Genomic DNA, 27,575 nt, shown 5'->3' with positions numbered 1-27,575 from the left:
GGCAGGTTTGGGCTTCTGGCTGGAATGAAGCCACCTAAGATGAGAATGACTGCAGGCTTTCGGTACCAAGGTTTAACAGGGTGCTCACTTCACACTTGGGCTTTTCTCTTTTTTGGGATGGTTTTCTCAGTAGAGAAGGGGCATGGCACACTGCAGCAGCTTTCTTTGGGTTTTCTATTTTTCCTTCTGATCTTTAAAAGACAGGAAGAACCATTTTTGATTGGTCTGAATGTTTTGGCGGGGTTTGTGGCCAGCCTAAAATAAAACAAGACAAATCTACAACTGATACTTCCTTTCTAGTCATTGATGACCATCCTCACATGGGACAGATTTCCACAACCAATTTAATACTGCAAATCTGTCCTGTGTGGTCTTTTTTCCGAGAACTGTAACACTACGTTTATAACAAAGATCAAACATGTAAACATTTATTGTCTAACTAGTTACACCTGGGAAAGTACTGGATCATCTCTGACTGACCTGAGAGTCTCCAGCTACAGAGAGGATCCTGGAGAAAACCACAGAGCAGCTTCACTGCTGGATCCTTCAGCTGGTTCTGACTCAGCTCCAGAACCCTCAGATGGGAGGGATTGGACCTCAGCGCCGAGGCCAGAGAGTCACAGCTGATCTCTGATAACCTGCAGTAACTCAGTCTGGATAAGGAATCATGGCAAGAAATGATCTCTTATTGGAGGAAAAGTCATATTACACTTGGTCAAAATCATTATTTCATTTTATTTCATTATTTAATCAGGGCCCTTGGAGTCAGGAGAGCTCTGGCCCCCCACTGATGAACTGGGATATTACAGCAACAACATAGTTAAAAAGTATCTATAAAATTGATTTCAATGGCTCATTTAAATTTATACGACACTTCTCTTCTCCAAAAGTCAATGGAGTTTATCTTGAAGCCTTTCATTGTTTAGTTGTTATGTCGAAGATAAAAGAAAGCTGACCTGAGAGTCTCCAGCTCACAGAGAGGATCCTGGAGAAAACCACAGAGCAGCTTCACTCCTGGATCCTTCAGATTGCTGTAATTCAGCTCCAGAACCCTCAGATGGGAGGGATTGGACCTCAGCGCCGAGCCAGAGAGTCACAACTGATCTCTGATAAACTGCAGCGTGACAACCTGGCCAAAAAATTTTTAATTTTATATTTGGCACTTTCACATGATCTTAATTCCAGAACTGAATGAAGGGTGACCGACCTGAGAGTCTCCAGTTCACAGAGAGGATCCTGCAGAAAACCACAGAGCAGCTTCACTGCTGGATCCTTCAGCTGGTTCCTACTCAGGTCCAGAACCCTCAGATGGGAGGGATTGGACCTCAGCGCCGAGGCCAGAGAGTCACAGCTGATCTCTGATAAACTGCAGTCACTCAGTCTGGATAAGGAATCATGGCAAGAAATGATCTCTTATTGGAGGAAAAGTCATATTACACTTGGTCAAAATCATTATTTCATTATTTAATCAGGGCCCTTGGAGTCAGGAAAGCTCTGCACCCCCCACTGATAAACTGGGATATTACAGCAACACCATAGTTAAAAAGTATCTATAAAATTGACTTTCAATGGCTCATTTAAATTCATACTACACTTCTCTTCTCCAAAAGTCAATGGAGTTTATCTTGAAGCCTTTCATTGTTGAGTTGTTATGTCGAAGATAAAAGAAAGCTGACCTGAGAGTCTCCAGCTTACAGAGAGGATCCTGGAGAAAACCACAGAGCAGCTTCACTGCTGGAGCCTTCAGCTGGTTCTCACTCAGCTCCAGAACCCTCAGATGGGAGGGATTGGACCTCAGCGCCGAGGCCAGAGAGTTACAGCTGATCTCTGATAAACTGCAGTAGTTTAATCTGAATGACAGATAAAAGATGCCATTTTACAGTTCTTGCACATACAGTAATCATTTAGTGTTGGTTTAGAAAAGCCAGCAGTTCCTTCTGCCACCATAAACCAGATCAGCTTTAATTCTTTTTCATTTCAGTATTTAATTCACTGCATACCTGAGAGTCTCCAGCTCACAGAGAGGATCCTGGAGAAAACCACAGAGCAGCTTCAATCCTGGATCCTGCAGCTGGTTCTCACTCAGGTCCAGAACCCTCAGATGGGAGGGATTGGACCTCAGCGTCGAGGCCAGAGAGTCACAGCTGATCTCTGATAACCTGCAGTCAATCAAACTAAAAAAAGAAAAGAGATTAGAAGATCACAACACATAAACACAACAGGTTCTCCGTTCCCTCCCGGGGGGCCTGTCTATGTGTCATGGCTGGCGGTTCTCTGAGTCAGGAGTGGGAGTTATCGGGGCCATCACAGGTCCAGGTCACTACATCCAGGAACTCAGGGAAGGCATGAAAGGAGGAGATCTCCCACGTCGGCAATGGATCCTCCTCAACCAGTTTGGCGGCCCTGGATGAGTCCCTAGCTGATTGCAGGGCCCTAAGTAAGCAATTAGGGGTAGGGGTACCTTGCTGCTCAAGGGTACATTGGCAGTGCTCTGGAGGTGTTCAGGGGCCTGCTCCACTACCAGAACACCATGTTTTGTCCACACTAGGGTTTGACCTGAGAACCCTCTCATCCCAGTCCACAACAGACTATATCAGCTTTGTGTTGATGCAGAATGGGTCCCTGGCTTTGATCTTAAAGCTGCCGATCTAACCTTGTATTAGTCCAGCAAATATACGATACTGTGGGTGAATGTCACAGTATGTGCTCTCCGAGTGCCTTTTTACCTATTTCATAATGGGTTTTTCATTCTAGTATCTGCTCCCCCCTCACCTGTGATGTTCCTCACCATTTCACCTTGAGTGCTGCTTTCAGAACCTCTGACTGTCCTTTTATTTTCAGTGGACCTTTAGTAATAATCTTTATAAGGAAATAAATCGTACTGTTGAACACTAAAATTCATGAACTCACCTGAGAGTCTCCAGCTTACAGAGAGGATCCTGGAGAAAACCACAGAGCAGCTTCACTCCTGGATCCTTCAGCTGGTTCTGACTCAGCTCCAGAACCCTCAGATGGGAGGGATTGGACCTCAGCGCAGAGGCCAGAGAGTCACAGCTGATCTCTGATAAATTGCAGTCCTTTAATCTAAAAACCACAATAAATCCCATTTGTTTCAGTCAGACGAGTTCAGATTTTGCTTTGCTTAGTTACAAATAAATCTGCTTGGAATCTTTGTAGATGAATGAAATACGGACTTTAGACACAGCTGAACTGACCTGAGAGTCTCCAGCTTACAGTTTGGACTCTCCAGTCCAGAACAGAGCAGCTTCACCCCTGAATCCTCTAGACTGTTGGAGTTCAGGTCCAGAACCCTCAGATGGGAGGGATTGGACCTCAGCGCCGAGGCCAGAGAGTCACAGCTGATCTCTGATAACCTGCAGTACCTTAAACTGAATAAAGACAAAATACAACCTGTCAGATATGAGCAGATATGTTGAGTCCACACTCGTTTCTTGAAACCTGAACAGGAAAACAGTCGACAGAACATCTAGTGTTTCAGATAGTCACCCAAAAATAACTGGTCAGAAATGGAGATGTTCTTTAGGAGGTATAAAACAGAACAGAGATAGCTTTTCAGTTAAATTCCCAGCTGTAGCTGTGAACAAGATGACCTTTAACCTTCAGACATGGAATTTAAAAGCTTCTAACACTGGACAACACGAGAAGAACAAAGTGTCTGGTGAGATCACTCAATGGAGCCTTTTCCTGACAGAGTCACTCATGTCTGCTGTTAACAGCCTGTGTTCTTAATCACATCTGGACTTACTCGGCCTTCCTGCAGTTCCTCACAGCTGGAATCAGGCGACGTCGTCCCTCCTCTGAGGTGTTGTACTGGTGCAGGTTCAGCTCATCCAGAACCTCCTCTGACATCTGCAGCAGGTAGGCCAGAGCTGAACAGTGGATCTCTGACAGTCTCCTCTCTGATTTCTTCTCTGACTTCAGGAACTCTTGGATCTCCTGATGGACTGACTGATCCTTCATCTCCATCAGACAGTGGAAGATGTTGATGCTTCTGTCTGGGGAGATTTCATCACTGTTCTCCTCCTTCAAGTTGTTGAGGACCTTCTGGATGGTTTCTGGGTGGCTGTCTGTCTGATCCAACAGTCCACCCAAGATCCTCTGATTGGACTCCAGAGAGAGACCATGAAGGAAGCGAACAAACAAGTCCAGGTGGCCATTTTTACTTTCAAGAGATTTCATTAGTGCTCTCCTGAGGAAGTCATCAAGAGATGTGAATGGATCGTAATTTGTGTACAACCCAACAAACCAGGAAAAGGGGTTTGGTTTCGAATATTGTAGGAAAGACTCCATAATTTTTTCATTCTTGGTGTAACAGTGGAACATGTAGACAGCAGCCAGAAACTCCTGAATGCTCAGATGAACAAAGCAGTAGACTGATTTCTGGAAGATCACACTCTCTCTTTGAAGATCTCTGTACAAACTCCTGAGTACACCGACACCTCGGAGACGTCCAGTCCACATCGCTCCAGGTCTTCTGAGTAGAACATGATGTTTCTTTTCTCCAGATGTTCAAACGCCAGCCGACCCAACTTCAGAAGGAGTTCTTCATCAGCCTCAGTCAGTTCCTCTGGTCTCTGCTTTCCTCCATACTTCTGCTTTCTTCCTCTTTATCTGAACCATCAGGAAGTGTGAGTAGAGGTCAGTCAGGGTTTTGGGCAGCTCTCCTCTCTGGTCTGTGGTCATCATGTCCTCCAGAACTATAGCAGTGATCCAGCAGAAAACTGGGATCAGACACATTATGTGGAGGCTCCTGGAGGCCTTGATGTGTGAGATGATTCTCTTGGACAGATCTTCATCACTGAACCTCCTCCTGAAGTACTCCTCCTTCTGGGAGTCAGTGAAGCCTCGTACTTCTGTGATCCTGTCAACACACCAGGGAGGAATCTGATAGGCTGCTGCAGGTCTGGAGGTGATCCAGATGAGAGCTGAGGGAAGCAGGTTCCCCTGGATGAGGTTCACCAGGAGCACGTCAACGGACGATACTTGTGTGACATCAGAGATGAGCTGATGCTTGTTGAAATCCAGTGAAAATCTGCTTTCATCCAGGCCATCAAAGATGAACAGAAGTTTCCAGACAGTCAGATCTTCTGCTCTGATCTTCTGTAATGTTGGATGGAAAACATGAAGCAGTGAGAGAAGACTGTGCTGCTCATCTCTGATCAAGTTCAGCTCCCTGAATGAGAGCGGAAGCACCAGACTGATGTCTTGGTTCTCCAAACCTTCTGCCCAGTCCAGACTGAACTTCTGCACTGAGAAGGTTTTTCCAACGCCGGCGACACCGTTGGTCAGAACCACTCTGATGTGTCTCTGTTGCTCAGATAAGACTTTGAAGATGTCCTGGCACTTGATTGGAGTGTCCTGGATGTTCTTCTTGGAGGTTATCTCAAGCTGTCTCACCTCATGTTGTGTGTCCACCTCCTCACTTTGTCCCTCAGTGATGTAGAGCTCAGTGTAGATCGTGTTCAGCAGGGTTCCCCTTCCTGCTTCATTAGTTCCTTCAGTCACATGTTCACATCTTCTCTTCAGACTGATCTTATGACCTTCTATCACCTCCTGCAGTTCACCACCCTCTGAAACAAACAATCTTTTAAATCATTGTACAATTGTCATCTACAGCAGTAACACAGATGTCCTCAACTGGAAAATATTCTGTCATGTTGATTGAATAGAAGTAACAGTCGGGTAATGACCCATCTTACTGTCAGTTTTAAATGTTATGTCTTCTTATACCTATTCTTTTATTTCATTGGGTTTCAATATAATTTAGTATATAACAACCATTTCCATGTCTTCTAAGAGTTTGCTTGGACTAAACAGCTGGTAAAAGCTGGATGATATTTAGAAAAACACATCAAACCTTCTCCAAACACATCATACTCAGCAGACCCATTGTCCTGTAAAGGTCACCTGCCTTCAGCTCTTTAACACTTTCCAGAACTAAATGACTAAATGTTGCTAAATACTGTCTAAGCATTTAGGAAGGTCTGAAGAGGGTTGGTTCCAGTGGAACCAAACAAGTGCTCTCTGGATCTTCTCTTGCACATTGTAAATACACAAGTTGTTCCTTTATTCCGACCCAAAAGTATCTTATAAATACAAATGTACGAGCTTACGTGAGACGCTGTTGTTCAGGTCGGCGGTCTGCAGTTCAGTTCTCCGTTTCTTTTCACCCTTGGGACAGGAGGAATCTCCAATGGAAGCAGACCGTTTCTGATACCTGTCAAAAATGGGAATAGTGGTTATACATGTCTACTGGGCGTTAGCAACGCCTAAGAAAGGCTGCGTTCACTTCTACTTTCAGTTTGCTCTGACAGTTGAAGATTGAATGAACACTGAGCAAAAAATATAAAGTTATTTACGTTCTAACAAGCTCGTTTAGTTGGAGAAAAGTGTATTTGATCTAAGTGTTTAGTGGCTTTTCTTCATTGTGAATTTATGTTAAAAATAAAAGTACCAAATCAGGAATATAAACTCATAGAATAGAACAAAAGTTCTACATTTATGCTCCAAATACAGTAGTCTGGTCTCTGAAACTGATCATTAAATAGCACAGAGGTCACGCGTATTCAAAAGCTTATTTCAACCATTTAGAAATGACTGATATTGTTGTCTAAGGGTTTATTAGAACCAGGAGCCTTATAAATAGACTTTTTAATGAATTTTCATGACATGTGGTGGAACAGTGTGGCAGAACAAGCTGCACAGACCTGCCATGTCTTACCCATCCATATCTAAATGGAGAGCTGTAGCCCTCTGCAATGATGGATATTGTTGGGAAACTTTAAAATATATGCCTATGAATTTTTGTGAGATGATGTTAACCCATGTTGGAGAAATGACCAGTTAAAAACAGAAGCAATTTTCAGTTTTAAAAGATTTACCACACTAAAATTAACATGGGAGTTAATGGGAGCGAACACCTGACATGTTGGTGCACCGTTTCATTTTAAGGACCTGATGAATTTCATTTTTCACGATAATAGAGGCTAATACCTACAAAATGATGTTTTGTATGGTTGAGAAATGTTCTAAGGCAGAGTTATGTAGTTCAGAAAACCTACTTTAAAGGTGAGCCTTGAGGTCTGATACTGAAGTTGAAAGGTTCTTGTTTGGACCGGTCACTCTTCAGGGACACACAGCTGGGCACTGTGGACTCTGCTCTGTCCTCGTCCATCCTGAGGAAACATCAGAAATAGTGATGAGACTGTGATGAAGGTAAATAATCTGTAGAGGTTGTAGTTAAATAATCCCAATTCACTGCATTTTTATCAAACAGGAACATTTCTAATACATTCTGAATAACAACTGAATCAATAAATCAATGATGTCTCTGTATCATTTTCACATTTTCAGAGTTTAAGCTGCTTTTTTTAACTGTTCCCTGCAGTGAGAAAAGAACTGGCACCTTTTCCAGCCCCTCATCCTGCAGCACTGAATGTGCTCTAAAGTTCTTTCCAGAGCAAACGTCTCTGCACTTGCAGCAACATGTTGTAGTCATGGATCCGTGAGGAGAACCGGATACAGGAAACGCCCCCACTTTGATCCCAAAACCCAACTGGTGGCCAACGGTGGTCCGGCAACGACGGGGACGCTGGTCCATCGGGCCCGACAACACTGGTTTTCCACACGCCAACATGGTGAAAGGACTGTGCACCGTTTCATTTTAAAGAGCTGAGGAATTTCATTTTTCACGATAGTAGAGGCTAATACCTACAAAATGATGTTTTGTATGGTTGTGAAATGTTCTAAGGCAGAGTTATGTGGTTCAGAAAACCTTACTTTAAAGGTGAGCCTTGAGGTCCAATACCGAAGTTTAAAGGGTGGCCTTTGGACATGTCACTCTTCATGGACACACAGCTGGGCACTGTGGACTTTGCTCTCTCTTCCTCTTCCATCACACATTCGCTCATTTTAAATGTGAGTCTAAATGGTTAAGCAGGAACAGTCTGCTGACACAGAAAAGAAGATTAAAGAACATGATTCTCAGCATGAAGACAAGCAGAGGTCTGTCCAATGACGTATTGTCGGCTCATTCACATCAAAATCTATTATATGATGTAACCCTGTACATCATACAGGCCACATATATATTGGAAAAAAGTTTTGGGACATCTTAAAAGTTTACACCGTGTTAAATATAAAATAGTTGTGGAAAAAATGTTTCTCCTGGGTGTTTCAGAAGGTGCGGTGGCATTAGACGGACGCACACAAATACAAATTAAATCATTTTTATCTGGTTATGGTTTACAAGAAAACCTAAATTCTTTCAAGATATCAGTTCTCAACATTAAATTCAACAAATAAGATGAGAATGCATTCAAAACTAAACAGAAATACGTCATCACATCATCAAAGTGGGTCAAATGCAGCATCATCTTCTGTCATCTCAGACAGGATTCCAAGAAGAGGATCTTCATTTTCAACAACGCACCTTGACATCTCATCATGGCTCGTCTGTCAGATTACAAGCAGCTTTTTTTGATCAGGCGCATCATGTTTCTCACGAACACATGATGGTGCTGGAAAAAACATTTGTAGCCTGACCTAGAGGTCAAAACTCTGCATGGCGTGCACAGCTACTAGTTGCAGCTGGTGGTTGTGGCGGAGGAGATCCCAAACATATCTAGCAAGCTTGTTTTGGAGCAGAGCTTGTCCACCACCTCTGACCCCACTCATCACAGAAGTCCCACCATATCCATGGCCAGGTGTGTTGGCAGCATTGGAGCCAGCCTCAGGAAAAAGGTGTGTCAATATCTCAGAAGTGATGCATCAAGTTGACACAACCCAACAGAAGTCAAGCAACCCAACATGCTGAATAGAATAGATGACACACAGCAAAGGGCAAAAAACACCCAATTCTGCTCAGACTAATCTTATCTGACCACATGTACAGGACCAAAAATATGAAAACAAACACTTATGGGTTAGTTTCGTTTTTCTTGACTGCTTCATTCAAAACAGAACACATTTCATAAATCCATAATAACAAATTCATATTCCACAAAGAACCAGTTGTTAAAACAATAAAATGTAATGCCTTGATCTCTACCTCTTTACATACTCTCCTTTTTAAAATAAAGGATTGATTGTCCCCTGGTGGAGGGACAAAGAGGAGGCTAAAACTTTCGCGTTTGTGTCCCTCTTTCCGTGGATTTTTCCACTAACTGCAAATAATATTGTCGACTTATTGTGAGTATTAAAATGTGCTTCCTCAACCTCTAAAATGTTGGCTCAGGGTTACCGGAAAACGCAGTTAGAGGAAACACGCTACAAAGTTTGATCATCCGTCACAACATTCCCGTCGACCAGCCGCAATGTGCGTCCGAAACACGCGCACGCTCATTGCGCACACGCATCTCGCAGCGGAACATTGATTCGAGACGACAGCAGTGAAAGAACCAAATGCTACCTGAATATTAGAGGTTTTCCATCAGGGCTCGGTCACTCAAGATGGAGCCCGAAGTTGAGAACTTTCACTTTCGTTTCTTCTTCCTCCACACGTCACGTGTTTGTGGTTGGATCGCGTCATATCCAGCACAAGCGCCTCTCTTCAGAACAATTTGGTCCACGTTTTAACTGAAATACTGGGAAACAACTGGAGTTCGTCTGACAGATGTTCGTTTTTGGGTGCGGAATCAAACTGTGTCAACTTTTTGATCTATAGGATCCCCTCTGGTTCAAAGTGTCCCCTATAGGATATTGACAGTGCTGACCTTTTGGGGGCTGCACACACCTCTTAATTGTGGCCAATTTAAAAGAAATCAGTTTTTAAAAATCAGCTGAAAAATGAAGACGCAAAACTATGACAGCATAAAGAACCGATCAGGGTTTCTCTCTTTAAATGAATATGAAGCTTTTCTTTTATTTCACATCAGTTTCTCTGTCAATTTTAAAATCTTGAACTGCAACTTTTATTAAAATGTCTGCAGAGGGTGAAGGATTAATTAGGTAATGAAATGTGAGACGAGGATGTGGACTATAAATGAACAAATAGTTACCTTAATTTCATCTGTTGTGGTTGATCTTCGGCTCTTGTCTGATTTAAATGACGGCATTTTGACAACTTCATTTTTTTATATTTGCAGTAGCAAATTACTGCAACTATGACTCCAACTATGACACCAATTCCAACCGGGTCAATTTGACTTTCAGCTGAAATTCAAAGAAATTCAGGTCAACACTCAAACCTTAATAATGATTCTTCATTAAATCAGCTGACTGATGACATGAAGATGCTTTTTATAAACTTTTGTGGTGGTTTGGTTCATTATTTTCCTTTTGCTGCTTTACATCTACTTCATGAGGTCACTTTCAATCTGTCAAATTTGAGCTGGTTGAACTTTGACCCACCGACTGTCTCACCTGGACTCTTGCTGACGGTCAACGCCGTGATGGTGACGTATGTTTCCTCGCCGTTACTGAGGTCACATGTACATTCCCTCCTGGGATGAAGACACATGTTGCAACGTGAGGTCACCTGACTGGGACACATTCTTCACGTGATGCTTCCAGCTGTCTGACACCAGATCATCGGCACCAACTGTGCGATTCAGGATGATCTCTGCCTGGTTGAACCTCCAGGTGATCTGTGATTCCAGCTGGTCTTTGTTGTCATAGTATGAATGGATGATATTTTTGTTTGGCATTTGCATCCAGCGGATGAGAGTATCTCCTCCAGGGGGGAAAGTGCACGGAAGGATGATCTTTGTCCCACAACACAGACTGTTGATTCTGTGAAGCAACAGATGAAGAAGCACCATCAACCTTCAGATTAATATTTGACTCGGTCGTGTGAAGGTGTGGACTTTGGAATGTGAGCAGAGCGCAGGCAGGTTCCACAAGATTCCAGAGTTGAGCTGTTCAGGTTTCTGTTTCATTTGCTGCTACATTTTAGTCCTTTTTAGCCTAAAAGTGTATTTCTTTTAAAACTCGGTTCAGCCCAGGTGAATATTGTGAGGATCTGGGTGTGAAGGCTCCTGCAGTGCTGTGTGTGAGCTTCAGGAGCTTCAACGCCTGCTGACATTACTGATGTTCCACCGCTGATCTGGAGCTTATTTACTCATTTCAGCAAAAGTTAGATCCCACTGAATGAGCCCACTTTATTTTCTAAAAAGTTTAACGTTGACACTGATCAAAGAAACTGGAGCAAATCTTCATAATTATGAGAGATTCTATCTTTAGATTTCAACAAGGAGCTAAAAATGAATTTCATCTTTGTTCAAACACTGATTCAACAAGGGTCACTCACCTCCCCCCCTCAAAGTCCACAGGAATATTAGGCCCACCAGCAACAGAGGACGCTGATACGTTGACATGATTTCCATTAAAATCCAGTACGGGAATGTTTCACTGGCAGCAGAGTCCAACTGGTCTGATCGGTGTGTGTGTGTGTGTGTGTGTGTGTGTGTGTGTGTGTGGTGTGTGATCACAGTGTAACTCACGCCTGTAGTTTGTACATTAGACTCTGTCCCTGTTGTGCAGCAACTCGTAAACAGTGGTTCTGGAAGTTAGACACCAGAAAACAACCCTGACAGTTGTGTCAAGTTTTCCTTTGAATGTATGTAAAAAAAAACATGTTTTTCTAATATTACAAAGGAAGCTTTGATTAAGCATTGATGAGGATTTTTTAATTTTGGTTATTGTTCATAAAATTACCATGATAGCATTGTCAGTAAACAAAAATATAAAAAAGAAAGAAACAAGATTTCTCTCATTTCAGAGGTAAAGAGGTGACATAGACGATGATTAGTCCTTTTAATAGCAAAATAATGATTAAACAGTGCTAATACAGCAAATGTTCAGTTTCTGAAAACTTGCTAAACGTTTCCCACAGAAACTTCTCCGATTCCCACTTGGCAACTGTAATAAAACAGCACCTTTATTCTCAACGACAAGAGGGAAAAAAGACCAAAACCATCAAAGCCATCTGTGTCTGTTTTTCATGTTAGTTGGTGGTTGGTCCTCAGGCTTTCTGGGTGGTTTTTATCATGTTCAGGTTAATTCTGAGGTGTTCTGGACTCCTGAGGGTCTGTTGGTGCTGCTCACAGCCAGCGGGCCGCTTCCTTCCGTCGAGTCTGTTGGAGTCAAAGTTGAAAGAGTTCATATTCACGTTAATCTTGGGACCTTAGCTGTTTTATTCACTGCCATTTCCCATTTTGATCCTGACGGATTGTGGTTTCTCTTCTCTGGCGCCACCACGTGGCTTCACGCAGAACTGTAGATTCTTTATTTCACTGACCTTTGACCAAATGAAGCTCTGCTGCCCGTAGTTTGAGCTGCAGAGGCGGGTGGCCCATAGGGGGCGCTGGGGCACCGCCCTCCTGAAGTGGTGGGGAAAAATTATATATAATTTTCTTTTTACAAAATGTTATTATCATCAATGTCATTTAAGTGTATTTAAACTGTATACACATCAATTCCACCAACTGACTCTCATTCAACAGTGAATTTCCACTGACAGGACAAACTGGTATCATTTAGTCCAGGGGTCCCCAGACTTTTTCTTGTGAGGGCCACATAACTTTTCCCTTCTCTGATCAGGGGCCAGTGTCAGTTTGTAACAGAAACAGTCTGAGGATTGCAGGAGTGCCTAAACGTAAAAATGTATTGTTTTCAAGAAAGCACAATCAAATAACCCTTCTGGATTCTTCGCAGAACAAAAGTCAGGAAATAAATAATAACACTATTAATGAAATAAATAACAATCAAATAACCCTCTCTGGGTTCGTCACAAAAAAAAAATTCAAATTCTTTCGTCTTCTGCTGCAGCTGGGCGTTTACATTACCCCCGATTTCTTCAATGTGTCTGGTGATTGTACTCGCTGATACACTCACGGCATTAAAGACATCTTTCTTCTCGGGACACACCACCTCCGCCACAGCGTTTATGCATTTCTTGACAAACTCTCCATCAGTGAAAGGTTTACGGCTGCTTGCTATCAGTGGAGCAGCCTGAAAGCTGGCCCCAACAGATGCCTGGTTCAGCTGAGCTTGGCGTACAAATGTATTCTGCTGAGCTAACGGTCCACTTGTTAGCTTTGAGAGTTTGTCTGTTCGCATTTGGGGTGTCTTCTGAGTGGAGAAAGGGTGGCGGTAATGAAAGAATATCATCTGAGACGGCATCATGAAGCTAAACACGCGGACAAAGACAAGAATATGGACATGGAACAAAAGTTACAGAAGGTTGAGGAATTAAAACCAGGCCTCAAATCTGGACAGGCTCTGTTCAGAAAAGCCAAATCTCAAAGCGAGGCTGCTGTCAAGGCCAGTTTGATTCTGGCAGAAGAGATCGCTCAATCAGCCCGGCCATTTCCAGAGGGGGATTTCATCAAACACTGCATGCTTAAAGTTTGTGAGCAAGTTTGCCCAGACAAAAGGCAACTCTTTTTAAACGGGAGCCTGAGCAGAAACACCATTGTTGTCCCTCAATCTAAAAGAGCAGCTGGAGAAAAAGGGGAAAGATTTCATGGCATCTTCCCTGGCTGTGGATGAGAGCAGCGACATTAGAGGGGACTCCAGCCTCAACGTGACAGAGGAGTTTCTGGCGTTACGTCCTGTGCACGGCACAACCACAGGACAGGATTTGTATGAAGAGGTGTCAAGATGTGGAAATGAGATGGAGCTGCCTCGGGAAAAACTGGTGGGTTGGACAACAGACGGAGCACCTGCCATGTGTGGACACAGGAGTGGACTGGTGGCCAAGATACGGGAGAAGATGCAGGAGGAAAACGTTACGGCTGAACTGACAGCTCATCATTGCATCATACACCTGGAATCGTTGTGTGCTGAAGCCCTGAACATGGAACATGGAATGTTCACCATCACGCACGCAGGGAACTTTATCAGAGCCAAAGGTTTAATTCAGCGCCAGTTCAAGGCGTTTCTGAGCCAGTGGGAAACGCAGCGTGGTGATTTGCCCCATCACACTGAGGTGCGATGGCTAAGCCAGGGAAAGGTGCTGCAAAGATGTTTCTAGCTTCCTGAGGAGATCGGATGTTCTTGGACAGCAAAGGGAAAGACACAACTCAACTCCCAGACCAAAGGTTCTTGTGTGAAACGGCTTTTCTGTGGGACATTCCGAGTCATCTGAATGCAATGAAGCAGCAGCTGCAGGGTCGGGGTGGTGTCCCCTCTGATATGTACAGTACAGTGAAGGCCTTTAAAACCAAACGCACTCTGTGGGAGGCACAGATGCACAAAGGAAACTTGAGCCACTTTCCCAGCTGCCAGACCCTGAAAGAGAAGCTCTCTACCAGCGTGTTCCCGAGCGCACAGTTTGCTGATTAAATGAGTGTTCTCGCCGCTGACTTCCCACGCCGAGTCACTGACTTAAAAGCACCAAAAAGCAGGTTTGAACTGCTCAGCCGTCCCTTTGAGGTTGAGGTGGAAAGCTCAGCACCAAAGCTCCAAATGGAGGTGATTGAGCTCCAATGCAGTGATGCCCTGAAGGCAACACATGGGGCAGTGGGTGCTGCGGAGTTTGCCCGTTTCCTCCCCGACACACATCCAGGCTGCTCCAACGTTGCCTGTGTTGGGCAGCACAGACCTGCGGGAACAACTGCTTTCTTTGATGAAGCTGAACAAAACATCACACAGAAGTGGACTTCCTGCTGAACACCTTCACTCAGTTGTGAGGAGTTCCTCAGCTCAGAGCCGGACCCCCAACATTGATGAACTCGTCCAAAAGATGAGACACCACCAAGTATCAGCCTCAAACAAGTGAACATTAAGGTGCAATAACACATTTACAATTATTACTCAGCTCAAGTTTAAAAGTTCAATATTTTTCACTGCACATGTGCCTTTTCCTTGAAGAAAGTGTTGTTTTTGGTTAATAGATTTTTGCACTTTATGTTATTGTATTTCAATCCAATTATGTTCCAAAAATATTTCAGTTGAGTGAATGATAGAAAATTGCTGTTATAATGTTTTTCTTTGAAGTAAATTTAGCCCACTTTTGCTAAATGAGAAAATCTACTGATGGTGCCTTGAATAATACCGCTTCATTCATTTAATGTTCATGTTATGGGGATTTTTATAGAAAGCAAATTTGTCTTTTGTGCCTCATGAAAATTAAAAATGACTGACAGAGCCATAAGAAACTATTGCTTTATTTATCTGATCATATTGTAAAATATTTGTTAGGTTTTCAGTTGGTTCAGTTTGGTTCACTAGACTACATGCGGTCATTTTAACATATTTCAATGAACATTGGATCAGTCTGGCCCTCGGCTTGGAGCTACATTTTTTATTTGGCCCTCCGTCCATTTGACTTTGACACCCCTGATTTAAATGAATCAGTAAATTTCCATCAGTGGTTAAAAATCTGATGAATGTGATCATCAAAATGCACAAATTCTGTCTTAAATCAGTATCAGCCGTCTTTGTTCATTTAAATATATGGAGCAGTGATCCAGGATTAAACGTTGCTGTTGTCCAAGATTACTGACTGATCCATGATGTGTAACAGATTTCTATTATATCGATTAACCTGAATGTTTGCATTGAAATTTGACAGAAATCTGCAGAATGTAAACTGTATAAAAGTTCACTTTCACAGAAACAGTTGCAGTCTCATTATGGGCTGTAACTGGAGGAGCTCCAGCTTATGTCATTAGAATCTACATGATTCAGTTTATTCATGCTTTTAGTGCTCTTTTGACTGAATTTTACCAGGTAAAAATGTACCTTTTCTGCCCCCAATAAAAGAGTTCCTCTGTGTTCTAAGAGTTTAAAGAAATGCATTTAAAAAACTTAAAACGAGGCCAGATTTCCTTCAAAAGCCTGGTTTGACCAGCAAGTCTGGCTCATTTACAGTTATTGATGAGCTCTTTTTCTGTGATATCTGTCATTTAAGTCCTAAAAAGCTGTTTAAGGGTCGTTTTCCTTCCACTTCTCAATCACCGACGTGTCTCATTTCACAGGACCTGCCCAAAGGTTCCCGTTTCTGTCATCCTCGCAAAAACGGACTAAAAGGACGCTTCTCCGGGTCATCCAGCTCACCTTGTCCAGGCAGCTCACTTTCTCTGTCGGGTAGACGATCTTCCCACAGCGGGCGCACTGAGGGTTCATCCTCGGAACCTCCTCCGCTTCTTTAAAACAGATATAGTTGCCGTCGCCGGCAGCCGAGCGTCACAAGTTCCAGCAAACGTTTGACAACCAGCAGCGACGACAAAATGTAGAGATACAAGTCAGTAGGAGACAGACGGAGCCTCTGTGGACGCACGAAGGAGCCGCGTCCGGGCTGGAGACTCGCTGGTGCTGCGCTGACAACCACCGTCAGTGACAAGCTAGCGAGAGTTAGCTCACGAGACCGGAAATTAGCGACAGTAACCGGAAGTAAACAAAGGAGCAGACAACTTTGCGTTCAAGTTTCATTCAAATATGCAAATAAAGAGTAAAATAACAAATACATTTAAACTTAACAGAAAATATAAGGAGTCATCAACTTTATTTGTACCCAAAATGTCATTACATAAACTTCCTCATGCAAATATTTACACTGTATGATATTAAACTATTAGCATTACACAAATGTAATTTAACTTATGCCAAAAAATACATGTAAAAATATTTCGATCCTCAGTCACATCACACAAAGCAGATAAACACATAAGGAAACAGAGTAAAGTTTCAAATTAAAAAAAAATCTAATCTAAGTTAATAGAAAAGCGCATAAAAATTAAATTGAGAATTTGTGACTGTGAACTGCGCAATCCCTTGCTTATTCTAAGCGTATTCTTTTTATTTTAATTATTTTCATTTACACTATTCTCCACAATTATTTCACTTAGTTAAAAAAAATAATTTATGATGCTTCTATGATGATTTTGAAAGACTTGTAAAAGTCTTCTTTTCACTTTATGTTTGATTAAATTTAAGCTGATATTCCATTCTTGACATATTTAAATTTACAGTATTTTTTACAATATATCTACAGTATTTGGTCATTTTGCTTCTTCTTATTTACTATTTCCCACATTTCTTATTTGTTTTTATTAGATTGCAATGAATCATATAACATTGAACAGACTGACTAAAGTCAAATGACCTGCGGTTCCCACCGATAGCCGTCATTCTGATGGGTTTTTGCTGGCTGCAGCTGAAATATTCCAATGCTCCATGTCACAGAGACAGTAAATACTAAACCCTAAAGATTCTGAAGGCATACGTTACAAAATAGTAACGTATAATACAGACATTTGAAGAGACAATTAAGAGAATGTTTTCATGCTTATAAGAGTGGTTGAGGAGCCATTTAGAGCTTTATAAAGAAGCATTGTGTGATACCAGGAACTAATTTAACTTCAAGGCGAAGCTGCTTCTGCTTTGTCGACCATCGACTGATCTCCTGAAAGTCCACCAGCGCTTTTTAAAAACGGAATTTTTCATCTATGGACGGAGTAGACGGCAGATGTTTCCACAGATGCTCTTCACCAGTGGTCAGTGAGTGATGCAGCAGATGAGCGGGAGTTGACTGGCTTCTACCAGACATGTCTCAATGTCTCCAGCCCATAGTGTGGATTCTCTACGAGAGCAGACAGCAGCTTCACTCCTGAATCCTGCAGATTGTTGATGCTGAGGTCCAGTTCTCTGAGATGGGAGGGATTGGACCTCAGCGCCGAGGCCAGAGAGTCACAGCTGATCTCTGATAAGCTGCAGTCCCTTAATCTAAATAAAGAAGGGAAACTTTTATAAGGTTATAAGTGAAACCAATATTAATCTGAAAGGTTAATCAAAGGCATGATCTGTAAATATTTAATTTAGTTACAGGTTAGGGTTAGGGTTAGGGTTAAAAAATGATAGTAATATGTAATTACCACAATTCCAACCTCTCAGGTTTGCACTGTTCCAAAGGAGAATATATATTGTTCTGGCCCTCACTCTTCCCAGGTTCTCCCACCTCTTTCCCTCCCATCTCATCATGGAGATCCATCTCACCTGTGGCTCATCTTTAAAGGCACAACCTGTCTTAGATGACTTCCTGTCTCCCTCAACATCTCCCTCCTCGTTGGCTGGTGTCTACCAGGCACCCTCACGTAGTTTTGTCTAATTTTGGTTACCATCTGTCGGCTTTTTCATTGTCCTTAAATCAACTTATTATGAATAAGTGGTCCCCGTGTGGCCCTCCCTCCTGAAGGAACTGGGCACAACACACACACTCAGAAAGTGTGAGGACCCTCGGATGGAATAATGGACATTTTTGAGAATGGTGTTTACCTCAGAGTTTCCAGTCGGCAGTTTGGAAAGTGGAGAAAACCACAGAACAGCTTCACTCCTGAATCCTGCAGCTGGTTGAGGCTGAGGTCCAGTTCTCTGAGATGGGAGGGATTGGACCTCAGCGCCGAGGCCATAGAGCCACAGCTGATCTCTGATAACCTGCAGGCCCTTAATCTAAATAAAGAAGGGAAACTTTTATAAGCTTATCAGTGAAACCAGTATTAATCTGAAACCTTAATCAAAGGCATGATCTGTAAATATTTAATTTAGTTACAGGTTAAAAAATGATAGTAATATGTAATTACCACAATTCCAACCTCTCAGGTTTGCACTGTTCCAAAGGAGAATATATATTGTTCTGGCCCTCACTCTTCCCAGGTTCTCCCACCTCTTTCCCTCCCATCTCATCATGGAGATCCATCTCACCTGTGGCTCATCTTTAAAGGCACAACCTGTCTTAGATGACTTCCTGTCTCCCTCAACATCTCCCTCCTCGTTGGCTGGTGTCTACCAGGCACCCTCACGTAGTTTTGTCTAATTTTGGTTACCATCTGTCGGCTTTTTCATTGTCCTTAAATCAACTTATTATGAATAAGTGGTCCCCGTGTGGCCCTCCCTCCTGAAGGAACTGGGCACAACACACACACTCAGAAAGTGTGAGGACCCTCGGATGGAATAATGGACATTTTTGAGAATGGTGTTTACCTCAGAGTTTCCAGTCGGCAGTTTGGAAAGTGGAGAAAACCACAGAACAGCTTCACTCCTGAATCCTGCAGCTGGTTGAGGCTGAGGTCCAGTTCTCTGAGATGGGAGGGATTGGACCTCAGCGCCGAGGCCATAGAGCCACAGCTGATCTCTGATAACCTGCAGGCCCTTAATCTAAATAAAGAAGGGAAACTTTTATAAGCTTATCAGTGAAACCAGTATTAATCTGAAACCTTAATCAAAGGCATGATCTGTAAATATTTAATTTAGTTACAGGTTAAAAAATGATAGTAATATGTAATTACCACAATTCCAACCTCTCAGGTTTGCACTGTTCCAAAGGACAATATATATTGTTATGGCCCTCACTCTTCCAGGTTCTCCCGACCTCTTTCCCTCCCATCTCATCATGGAGATCCATCTCACCTGTGGCTCATTTTAAAGGCACAACCTGTCTTAGATGACTTCCTGTCTCCCTCACCATCTCCCTCCTCGTTGGCTGGTGTCTACCAGCCACCCTCACCTAGTTTTGTCTAATTTTGGTTACCATCTGTCGGCATTTTCATTGTCCTTAAATCAATTTATCATGAATAAGTGGTCCCCGTGTGGCCCTCCCCCCTGAGGGAACTGGGCACAACACACACACTCAGAAAGTGTGAGGACCCTCGGATGGAATAATGGACATTTTTGAGAATGGTGTTTACCTCAGAGTTTCCAGTCGGCAGTTTGGAAAGTGGAGAAAACCACAGAGCAGCTTCACTCCTGAATCCTGCAGCTGGTTGAGGCTGAGGTCCAGTTCTCTGAGATGAGAGGGATTGGACCTCAGCGCCGAGGCCAGAGAGCCACAGCAGGTCTCTGATAAGCTGCAGTAAAGCAATCTGAAAAATGCAGGATAAGGTTATACGGTGCAGGTCTGCATGTGATCTGCGTCAGTACTAAACCTACGTTAGTTCTTAGTTGGGTCAGACCTGAATTCACGATATTACAAGGAATTTTTTTAATGTCGTGCATCACAGCAGTGTTGAGAACAGCCTCACTTCACCATCTTAGCAGCTGTTATATAGGTAGGAAAATGAAGACTGACCTGAGCCTCTGCAGTTTACAGTTTGGACTCTCCAGTCCAGAACAGAGCCGCTTCACTCCTGAATCCTGCAACGTGTTGTGGCTCAGGTCCAGAACCCTCAGATGGGAGAGGTTGGACCTCAGCGCTGAGGCCACAGAATCACAGCTGGTCTCGGATAAACTGCAGTCACTTAGTCTTAAATAACAATTATTTTGAGAGAAGACAAATAAAAATCAACATGTACCAGAGCAAAACACAGCTTACAAGCAACAAACCTCTCGTCCTGCACCGGCTTATCTGCCGTATGTTCGTATTTTGGGTTCTTTCAGGGCGGTTGGACAAGATCTACACCGTATGTAAAGTGTGTGTGGGTCAAAATACCTTCCAAGTTTGTGAAACCACATTTCTCAATAGCACTCAACTCTTGTCAGGAGTTGGGACAAAGCGACCCACTCCTGATTTTGTTGACTAAGAGCAGGTTTTTCTTTAATAACATAGAAAGATTCGATTAGAAGAGCAAATGTATTATTTTATGAACTACTTCCACTACTATTATATACACATACTTCCATATTGTCTTAGACTGCAAGCTGCATTTATTGCATCGTTCATAGAAAGTCATATTTGTGAGGAGAAAAACTCAAATAAGGTCATTTCCTTTAATGATCATTACAAAAGAAGGAAGCGATGAACAAACAGATTTATATAAAAAATTTTGAAAACTTATGCATGGAAACATTTTTAAAACGGTTGCATTGTGTAGAATCGGTGTAGAATCAACTTGTTGACTTCTGATTTGGACTCCAATCGAAGTGAGGTGCAACAATTGTGGATGCTGAAAGCTTCAGATCTTCATGAGGTTTCTGTGGTTGGACTGACCTGCTGCCCCTTTAAGAGGGAGGCAGGTTTGGGCTTCTGGCTGGAATGAAGCCACCTAAGATGAGAATGACTGCAGGCTTTCGGTACCAAGGTTTAACAGGGTGCTCACTTCACACTTGGGCTTTTCTCTTTTTTGGGATGGTTTTCTCAGTAGAGAAGGGGCATGGCACACTGCAGCAGCTTCTTTTTGGGGTTTCTAGTTTTCCTTCTGATCTTTAAAAGACAGGAAGAACCATTTTTGATTGGTCTGAATGTTTGGGCGGTTTTGTGGCCAGCCTAAAATAAAACAAGACAAATCTACAACTGATACTTCCTTTCTAGTCATTGATGACCATCCTCACATGGGATAGATTTCCACAACCAATTTAAAACTGCAAATCTGTCCTGTGTGGTCTTTTTTCTGAGAACTGTAACACTACGTTTATAACAAAGATCAAACATGTAAACATTTATTGTCTAACTAGTTACACCTGGGAAAGTACTGGATCATCTCTGACTGACCTGAGAGTCTCCATCTTACAGAGAGGATCCTGCAGAAAACCACAGAGCAGCTTCACTGCTGGAGCCTTCAGCTGGTTAAGACTAAGGTCCAGAACCCTCAGATGGGAGGGATTGGACCTCAGCGCCGAGGCCAGAGAGTCACAGCTGATCTCTGATAAACTGCAGTGTGACAACCTGACCAAAAAATTTTCATTTTATATTCGGCACTTTCACATGATCTTAATTACAGAACTGAATGGAGGTGACTGACCTGAGAGTCTCCAGCTCACAGAGAGGATCCTGCAGAAAACCACAGAACAGATTCACTACTGGATCCTTCAGCTTGTTGTAATTCAAGTCCAGAACCCTCAGATGGGAGGGATTGGACCTCAGTGCCGAGGCCAGAGAGTCACAGCTGATCTCTGATAAACTGCAGCCACTCAGTCTGGATAAGGAATCATGGCAAGAAATGATCTCTTATTGGAGGAAAAGTCATATTACACTTGCTCAAAATAATTATTTCATTTTATTTCATTATTTAATCAGGGCCCTTGGAGTCAGGGGAGTTCTGGCCCCCCACTGATAAACTGGGATATTACAGAATCAACATAGTTAAAAAGTATCTATAAAATTGACTTTCAATGGCTCATTTAAATTCATACTACACTTCTCTTCTCCAAAAGTCAATGGAGTTTATCTTGAAGCCTTTCGTTGTTTAGTTGTTATGTCGAAGATAAAAGAAAGCTGACCTGAGAGTCTCCAGCTTACAGAGAGGATCCTGGAGAAAACCACAGAGCTGCTTAACTGCTGGATCCTGCAGCCTGGTCTCAGTCAGCTCCAGAACCCTCAGATGGGAGGGATTGGACCTCAGCGCCGAGGCCAGAGAGTCACAGCTGATCTCTGATAAAGTGCAGTACCACAGCCTGGAAAACCAATAATTGGGACAAATAAAAACACATTTCTAAATATGAAAATGAAGAGAAAAGCAGAAAATGTAAAGAAATTTAGAAAAGACCAACAGAGGCCTCCTGACCTGAGCGTCTCCAGTCTGCAGTTTGGATGCATCATTGCAGAAGACAGTAACTTTACTACGGCATCTGTCAGGCTTTGGTTCTCGCTTAAGCTCAGCTCCCGTAGATGAGAAGGGTTTGACGTCATTGCTGAGGCCACAACTTCCCAATGACTCTTTGAAAGAAAAGTACCAGACAGTCTGTTGTGTATGAAACAAAAATAGTGAGTCAAACTTTGGGATTTCTAATCAACTTATCTGAGAATCTACCTCAACACAAATGTAGCTCATTTCCTGGAAAAGCTAAATTCAACAGTTTGAACAACCATCAGATCTGAAATGCAACTGAATTATTCTCAACATTTGTCTTATTTTAGAACAGCTCATAATTACTCAATATTTAAAATGATTATAGCAAATGGTTTAAAGAAACGTGCATCTTTTTATCTGTCTATCGGCTCTTTGGATATTTTGCATTTCATACAATTTGTACGATCGTGCGTCAAGTCTTAATTCAGCGGTCCGATCGTTGACATCAGAGTCTCTGGTTGCATCGATTGCCCTCAGCTTCTGTTATATCTGCCTGTTTTCCTTCAAATCATTTTCACTGCACCTTTTGTTGCTAGTGATGAAGTTGCCACCTAACGGGTGTGGAAAGGGTCAAACAACTTTGTGGGTCACATAAAGGCTCCAAACGGAACTGCCACAAAGACCTAAAACACCCATTTAAACCAACGAGGCCGGCTGGTTTTACGTTGAACAAATGAAGCAAAATAGTCACGTGTCATTAGTTAAAATGTGTTTTTCTGTTGTTTGAATACGATGTATACAAACAAACAAAAGTTATTTAATTACATGACAGTAATTTCATGATAGTAAGTTAACTTGTGGCTCCTATTATTCCTGCCTTATGTTGGTTTGTCTGGATTGACCTTTGAACTTATATCCAGCCAGTGTTGAACATTTCTGAATGAATTGTTTGTTTTTTTTAATTTATGGACGCTGCAATGGAAATAAAGAATTGAAGGAATGACCACTGGAGGGAGTATTGCTGCCTGACATGATCCACTCGCTTGATTTAAACGCTGATGTCCGGCCCCAAAAATCTTTACTTACACGACCTTCCTGCAGTTCCTCACAGCTGGAATCAGGCGACGTCGTCCCTCATCTGAGGTGTTGTACTGCTGCAGGTTCAGCTCATCCAGAACCTCCTCTGACATCTGCAGCAGGTAGGCCAGAGCTGAACAGTGGATCTCTGACAGTCTCCTCCATGATTTCTTCCCCGACTTCAGGAATGATGCAATATCCTGATGGACTGACTGATCCTTCATCTCCATCAGACAGTGGAAGATGTTGATGCTTCTGTCTGGGGAGATTTCATCACTGTTCACCTCCTTCAGGTTGTTGAGGACCTTCTGGATGGTTTCTGGATGGCTGTCCATCTGATCCAACAGTCCACCCAAGATCCTCTGATTGGACTCCAGAGAGAGACCATGAAGGAAGCGAACAAACAAGTCCAGGTGGCCATTTTCACTTTTAAGAGATTTCATTAGTGCTCTCATGAGGAAGTCATCAAGAGATGTGACTGGATCGTTATTTAACAACCCAACAAACCAGGAAAAAGGGTTTGGTTTCAAATATTTTAGGAAAGAATCCATAATCCCTTTATTCTTGACGGTGTAACAGTGAAACATGTAGACGGCAGCCAGAAACTCCTGAATGCTCAGATGAACAAAGCAGTAGACTGATTTCTGGAAGATCACACTCTCTCTTTTGAAGATCTCTGTACAAACTCCTGAGTACACCGACACCTCGGAGACGTCCAGTCCACATTGCTCCAGGTCTTCTGAGTAGAACATGATGTTTCCTTTCTCCAGATGTTCAAACGCCAGCAGACCCAACTTCAGAAGGAGTTCTTTGTCAGCCTCAGTCAGTTCCTCTGGTCTCTGCTTTCCTCCATACTTCTGTTTCTTCCTCTTTATCTGAACCATCAGGAAGTGTGAGTAGAGGTCAGTCAGGGTTTTGGGCAGCTCTCCTCTCTGGTCTCTTGTCATCATGTCCTCCAGAACTATAGCAGTGATCCAGCAGAAAACTGGGATCAGACACATGATGTGGAGGCTCCTGGAGGCCTTGATGTGTGAGATGATTCTCTTGGACAGATCTTCATCACTGAACCTCCTCCTGAAGTACTCCTCCTTCTGGGAGTCAGTGAAGCCTCGTACTTCTGTGATCCTGTCAACACACCAGGGAGGAATCTGATAGGCTGCTGCAGGTCTGGAGGTGATCCAGATGAGAGCTGAGGGAAGCAGGTTCCCCTGGATGAGGTTCACCAGGAGCACGTCAACGGACGATACTTGTGTGACATCAGAGATGACATGGTGGTTGTTGAAACCCAGTGAAAATCTGCTTTCATCCAGGCCATCAAAGATGAACAGAAGTTTACAGACAGTCAGATCTTCTGCTCTGATCTTCTGTAATGTTGGATGGAAAACATGAAGCAGTGAGAGAAGACTGTGCTGCTCATCTCTGATCAAGTTCAGCTCCCTCCATGAGAGCGGAAGCACCAGACTGATGTCTTGGTTCTCCAAACCTTCTGCCCAGTCCAGACTGAACTTCTGCACTGAGAAGGTTTTTCCAACGCCGGCGACACCGTTGGTCAGAACCACTCTGATGTGTCTCTGTTGCTCAGATAAGACTTTGAAGATGTCCTGGCACTTGATTGGAGTGTCCTGGATGTTCTTCTTGGAGGTTCTCTCAAGCTGTCTCACCTCATGTTGTGTGTCCACCTCCTCACTTTGTCCCTCAGTGATGTAGAGCTCAGTGTAGATCTTGTTCAGCAGGGTTCCACTTCCTGCTTCATGAGTTCCTTCAGTCACATGTTCACATCTTCTCTTCAGACTGATCTTATGACCTTCTATCACCTCTTGCAGATCACTTCCTGAAAATAAGTAAACCAATGATTTCCATCTATAATAAATCATCAACACAACTACAAATTCATGACATCACAAGTTCAACTTTATATTGAACAATTTTACTTTGTTTGGGCTTCATTTCAGCATCTCCAGATCTGCTTCCAGATAGTGAACAAGAGGACTCTCCTGGTGGAGCTGACTGGTCCCAGTTTGATAGGATGTGCTCCCCCCTCTCACTATGAAACACATCTCTATTAGTCCTTTGATTTATAGGATGAAAGACCTGATCAAGACTCAATATTGTTCCAGCATTTATGTCTGAATTCATCTTTCAGTTTAAATATGATTCTTGTTTCTAATCAACAATATTCACATTAAGTATGTAACTATATGACTGTCTGAGGTTTAAGTGTTAAACATCTCCAATAATAAACTCACAACCTGCTGCTGTTAATGTGACTAACAGCTGGCACACAAACACATCATCACGCCTTAGTTTTCTTACATTTGGTCTGAACTTCTGAAGGTTATTATTACATCTTTGGACCGGTCACTCTTCAGGGACACACAGCTGGGCACTGTGGACTCTGCTCTGTCCTCGTCCATCCTGAGGAAACATCAGAAATAGTGCAGTGAGAAAAGAACTGGCACCTTTTCCAGCCCCTCATCCTGCAGCACTGAATGTGCTCTAAAGTTCTTTCCAGAGCAAACGTCTCTGCACTTGCAGCAACATGTTGTAGTCATGGATCCGTGAGGAGAACCAGATACAGGAAACGCCCCGACTTTGATCCCAAAAACCCAACTGGTGGCCAACGGTGGTCCGGCAACGACGGGGACGCTGGTCCATCGGGCCCGACAACACTGGTTTTCCACAGGCCAATATGGTGAAAGGACTGTGCACCGTTTCATTTTAAAGAGCTGATGAATTTCATTTTTCACGATAGTAGAGGCTAATACCCACAAAATGATGTTTTGTATGGTTGTGAAATGTTCTAAGGCAGAGTTGTGGTTCAGAAAACCTTACTTTAAAGGTGAGCCTTGAGGTCCAATACCGAAGTTTTCAGGGCGGTCTTTGGACATGTCGCTCTTCTTGGACACACAGCTGGACACTGTGGACTCTGCTCTCTCTTCCTCTTCCATGACACATTCGCTCAGTTTTAAATGTGAGTCTAAACGGTTAAGCAGGAACAGTCTGCTGACACAGAAAATAAGGTTAAAGAACATGATTCTCAGCATGAAGACAAGCAGAGGTCTGTCCAATGACGTATTGTCGGCTCATTCACATCAAAATCTATTATATGATGTCACCCTGTACATCATACAGGCCACATATATATTGGAAAAAAGTTTAGGGACATCTTAAAAGTTTACACCATGTTAAATATAAAATAGTTGTGGAAAAAATGTTTCTCCTGGGTGTTTCAAAAGGTGCGGTGGCATTAGACGGACGCACACAAATACAGATTAAATCATTTTTTATCTGGTTATGGTTTACAAGAAAACCTAAATTCTTTCAAGATCTCAGTTCTCAACATTAAATTCAACAAATAAGATGAGAATGCATTCAAAACTAAACAGAAATACGTCATCACATCATCAAAGTGGGTCAAATGCAGGATCATCTTCTGTCATCTCAGACAGGATTCCAAGAAGAGGATCTTCATTTTCAACAACGCACCTTGACATCTCATCATGGCTCGTCTGTCAGATTACAAGCAGCTTTTTTGATCAGGCGCATCATGTTTCTCACCAACACATGATGGTGCTGGAAAAAACATTTGCAGCCTGACCTAGAGGTCAAAACTCTGCATGGTGTGCACAGCTACTAGTTGCAGCTGGTGGTTGTGGCGGAGGAGATCCCAAACATATCTAGCAAGCTTGTTTTGGAGCAGACCTTGTCCACCACCTCTGACCCCACTCATCACAGAAGTCCCACCATATCCATGGCCAGGTGTGTTGGCAGCATTGGAGCCAGCCTCAGGAAAAAGGTGTGTCAATATCTCAGAAGTGATGCATCAAGTTGACACGACCCAACAGAAGTCAAGCAACCCAACATGCTGAATAGAATAGATGACACACAGCAAAGGGCAAAAAAACACCCAATTCTGCTCAGACTAATCTTATCTGACCACATGTACAGGACCAAAAATATGAAAACACCATGGGTTTAGGTTTCATTTCGTTTTCTTGACTGCTTTATTCAAAACAGAACACATTTCATAAATCCATAATAACAAATTCATATTCCACAAAGAACCAGTTGTTAAAACAATAAAATGGAATG

At 42.8% G+C, this 27,575-nt stretch overlaps 2 protein-coding genes across 4 annotated transcripts in view; both read right to left on the bottom strand.

Moving 5' to 3' along the window:
- Window positions 1-27,575, bottom strand: part of LOC130513406 (uncharacterized) — a 328,720-nt gene that overhangs the window by 2,720 nt on the left and 298,425 nt on the right. Inside the window, exons 17-24 of the mRNA XM_057012116.1 lie at window positions 25,797-25,898; window positions 25,415-25,527; window positions 23,493-25,314; window positions 3,216-3,389; window positions 2,911-3,084; window positions 2,001-2,174; window positions 1,677-1,850; window positions 1,208-1,381 (exon numbers count right to left, since the gene is read on the bottom strand). Of these exons, the coding sequence (XP_056868096.1) occupies window positions 1,208-1,381; window positions 1,677-1,850; window positions 2,001-2,174; window positions 2,911-3,084; window positions 3,216-3,389; window positions 23,493-25,314; window positions 25,415-25,527; window positions 25,797-25,898 (2,907 nt within the window). The remainder of the gene's footprint in view (window positions 1-1,207; window positions 1,382-1,676; window positions 1,851-2,000; window positions 2,175-2,910; window positions 3,085-3,215; window positions 3,390-23,492; window positions 25,315-25,414; window positions 25,528-25,796; window positions 25,899-27,575) is intronic.
- LOC130513462 (protein NLRC3-like) lies at window positions 4,576-10,735 on the bottom strand. 3 transcript variants are annotated; one of them, XM_057012228.1, is made up of 5 exons: window positions 10,384-10,735; window positions 9,431-10,173; window positions 7,801-7,967; window positions 6,135-6,238; window positions 4,576-5,591 (listed from the first exon to the last, which is right to left on the bottom strand). In XM_057012228.1, exons 3-5 carry the CDS (start codon window positions 7,929-7,931, stop codon window positions 4,576-4,578), a joined length of 1,251 nt encoding a protein of 416 aa, XP_056868208.1. In that variant the 5' UTR covers window positions 7,932-7,967; window positions 9,431-10,173; window positions 10,384-10,735. The 3 variants fall into 3 exon arrangements, with proteins under 3 accessions (XP_056868208.1, XP_056868206.1, XP_056868207.1); XM_057012226.1 differs by lacking the exon at window positions 10,384-10,735 and adding an exon at window positions 7,083-7,196 and having other exon boundaries at window positions 9,431-9,585; XM_057012227.1 differs by lacking the exons at window positions 9,431-10,173; window positions 10,384-10,735 and adding exons at window positions 7,083-7,196; window positions 8,453-8,926.

The sequence above is a fragment of the Takifugu flavidus genome, chromosome 17 (assembly GCF_003711565.1).
Source record: "Takifugu flavidus isolate HTHZ2018 chromosome 17, ASM371156v2, whole genome shotgun sequence".
NCBI lineage: Eukaryota > Metazoa > Chordata > Actinopteri > Tetraodontiformes > Tetraodontidae > Takifugu > Takifugu flavidus.
Note: the sequence above shows the minus strand (reverse complement) of the source record. Positions and strands in the feature narration are given on the sequence as shown.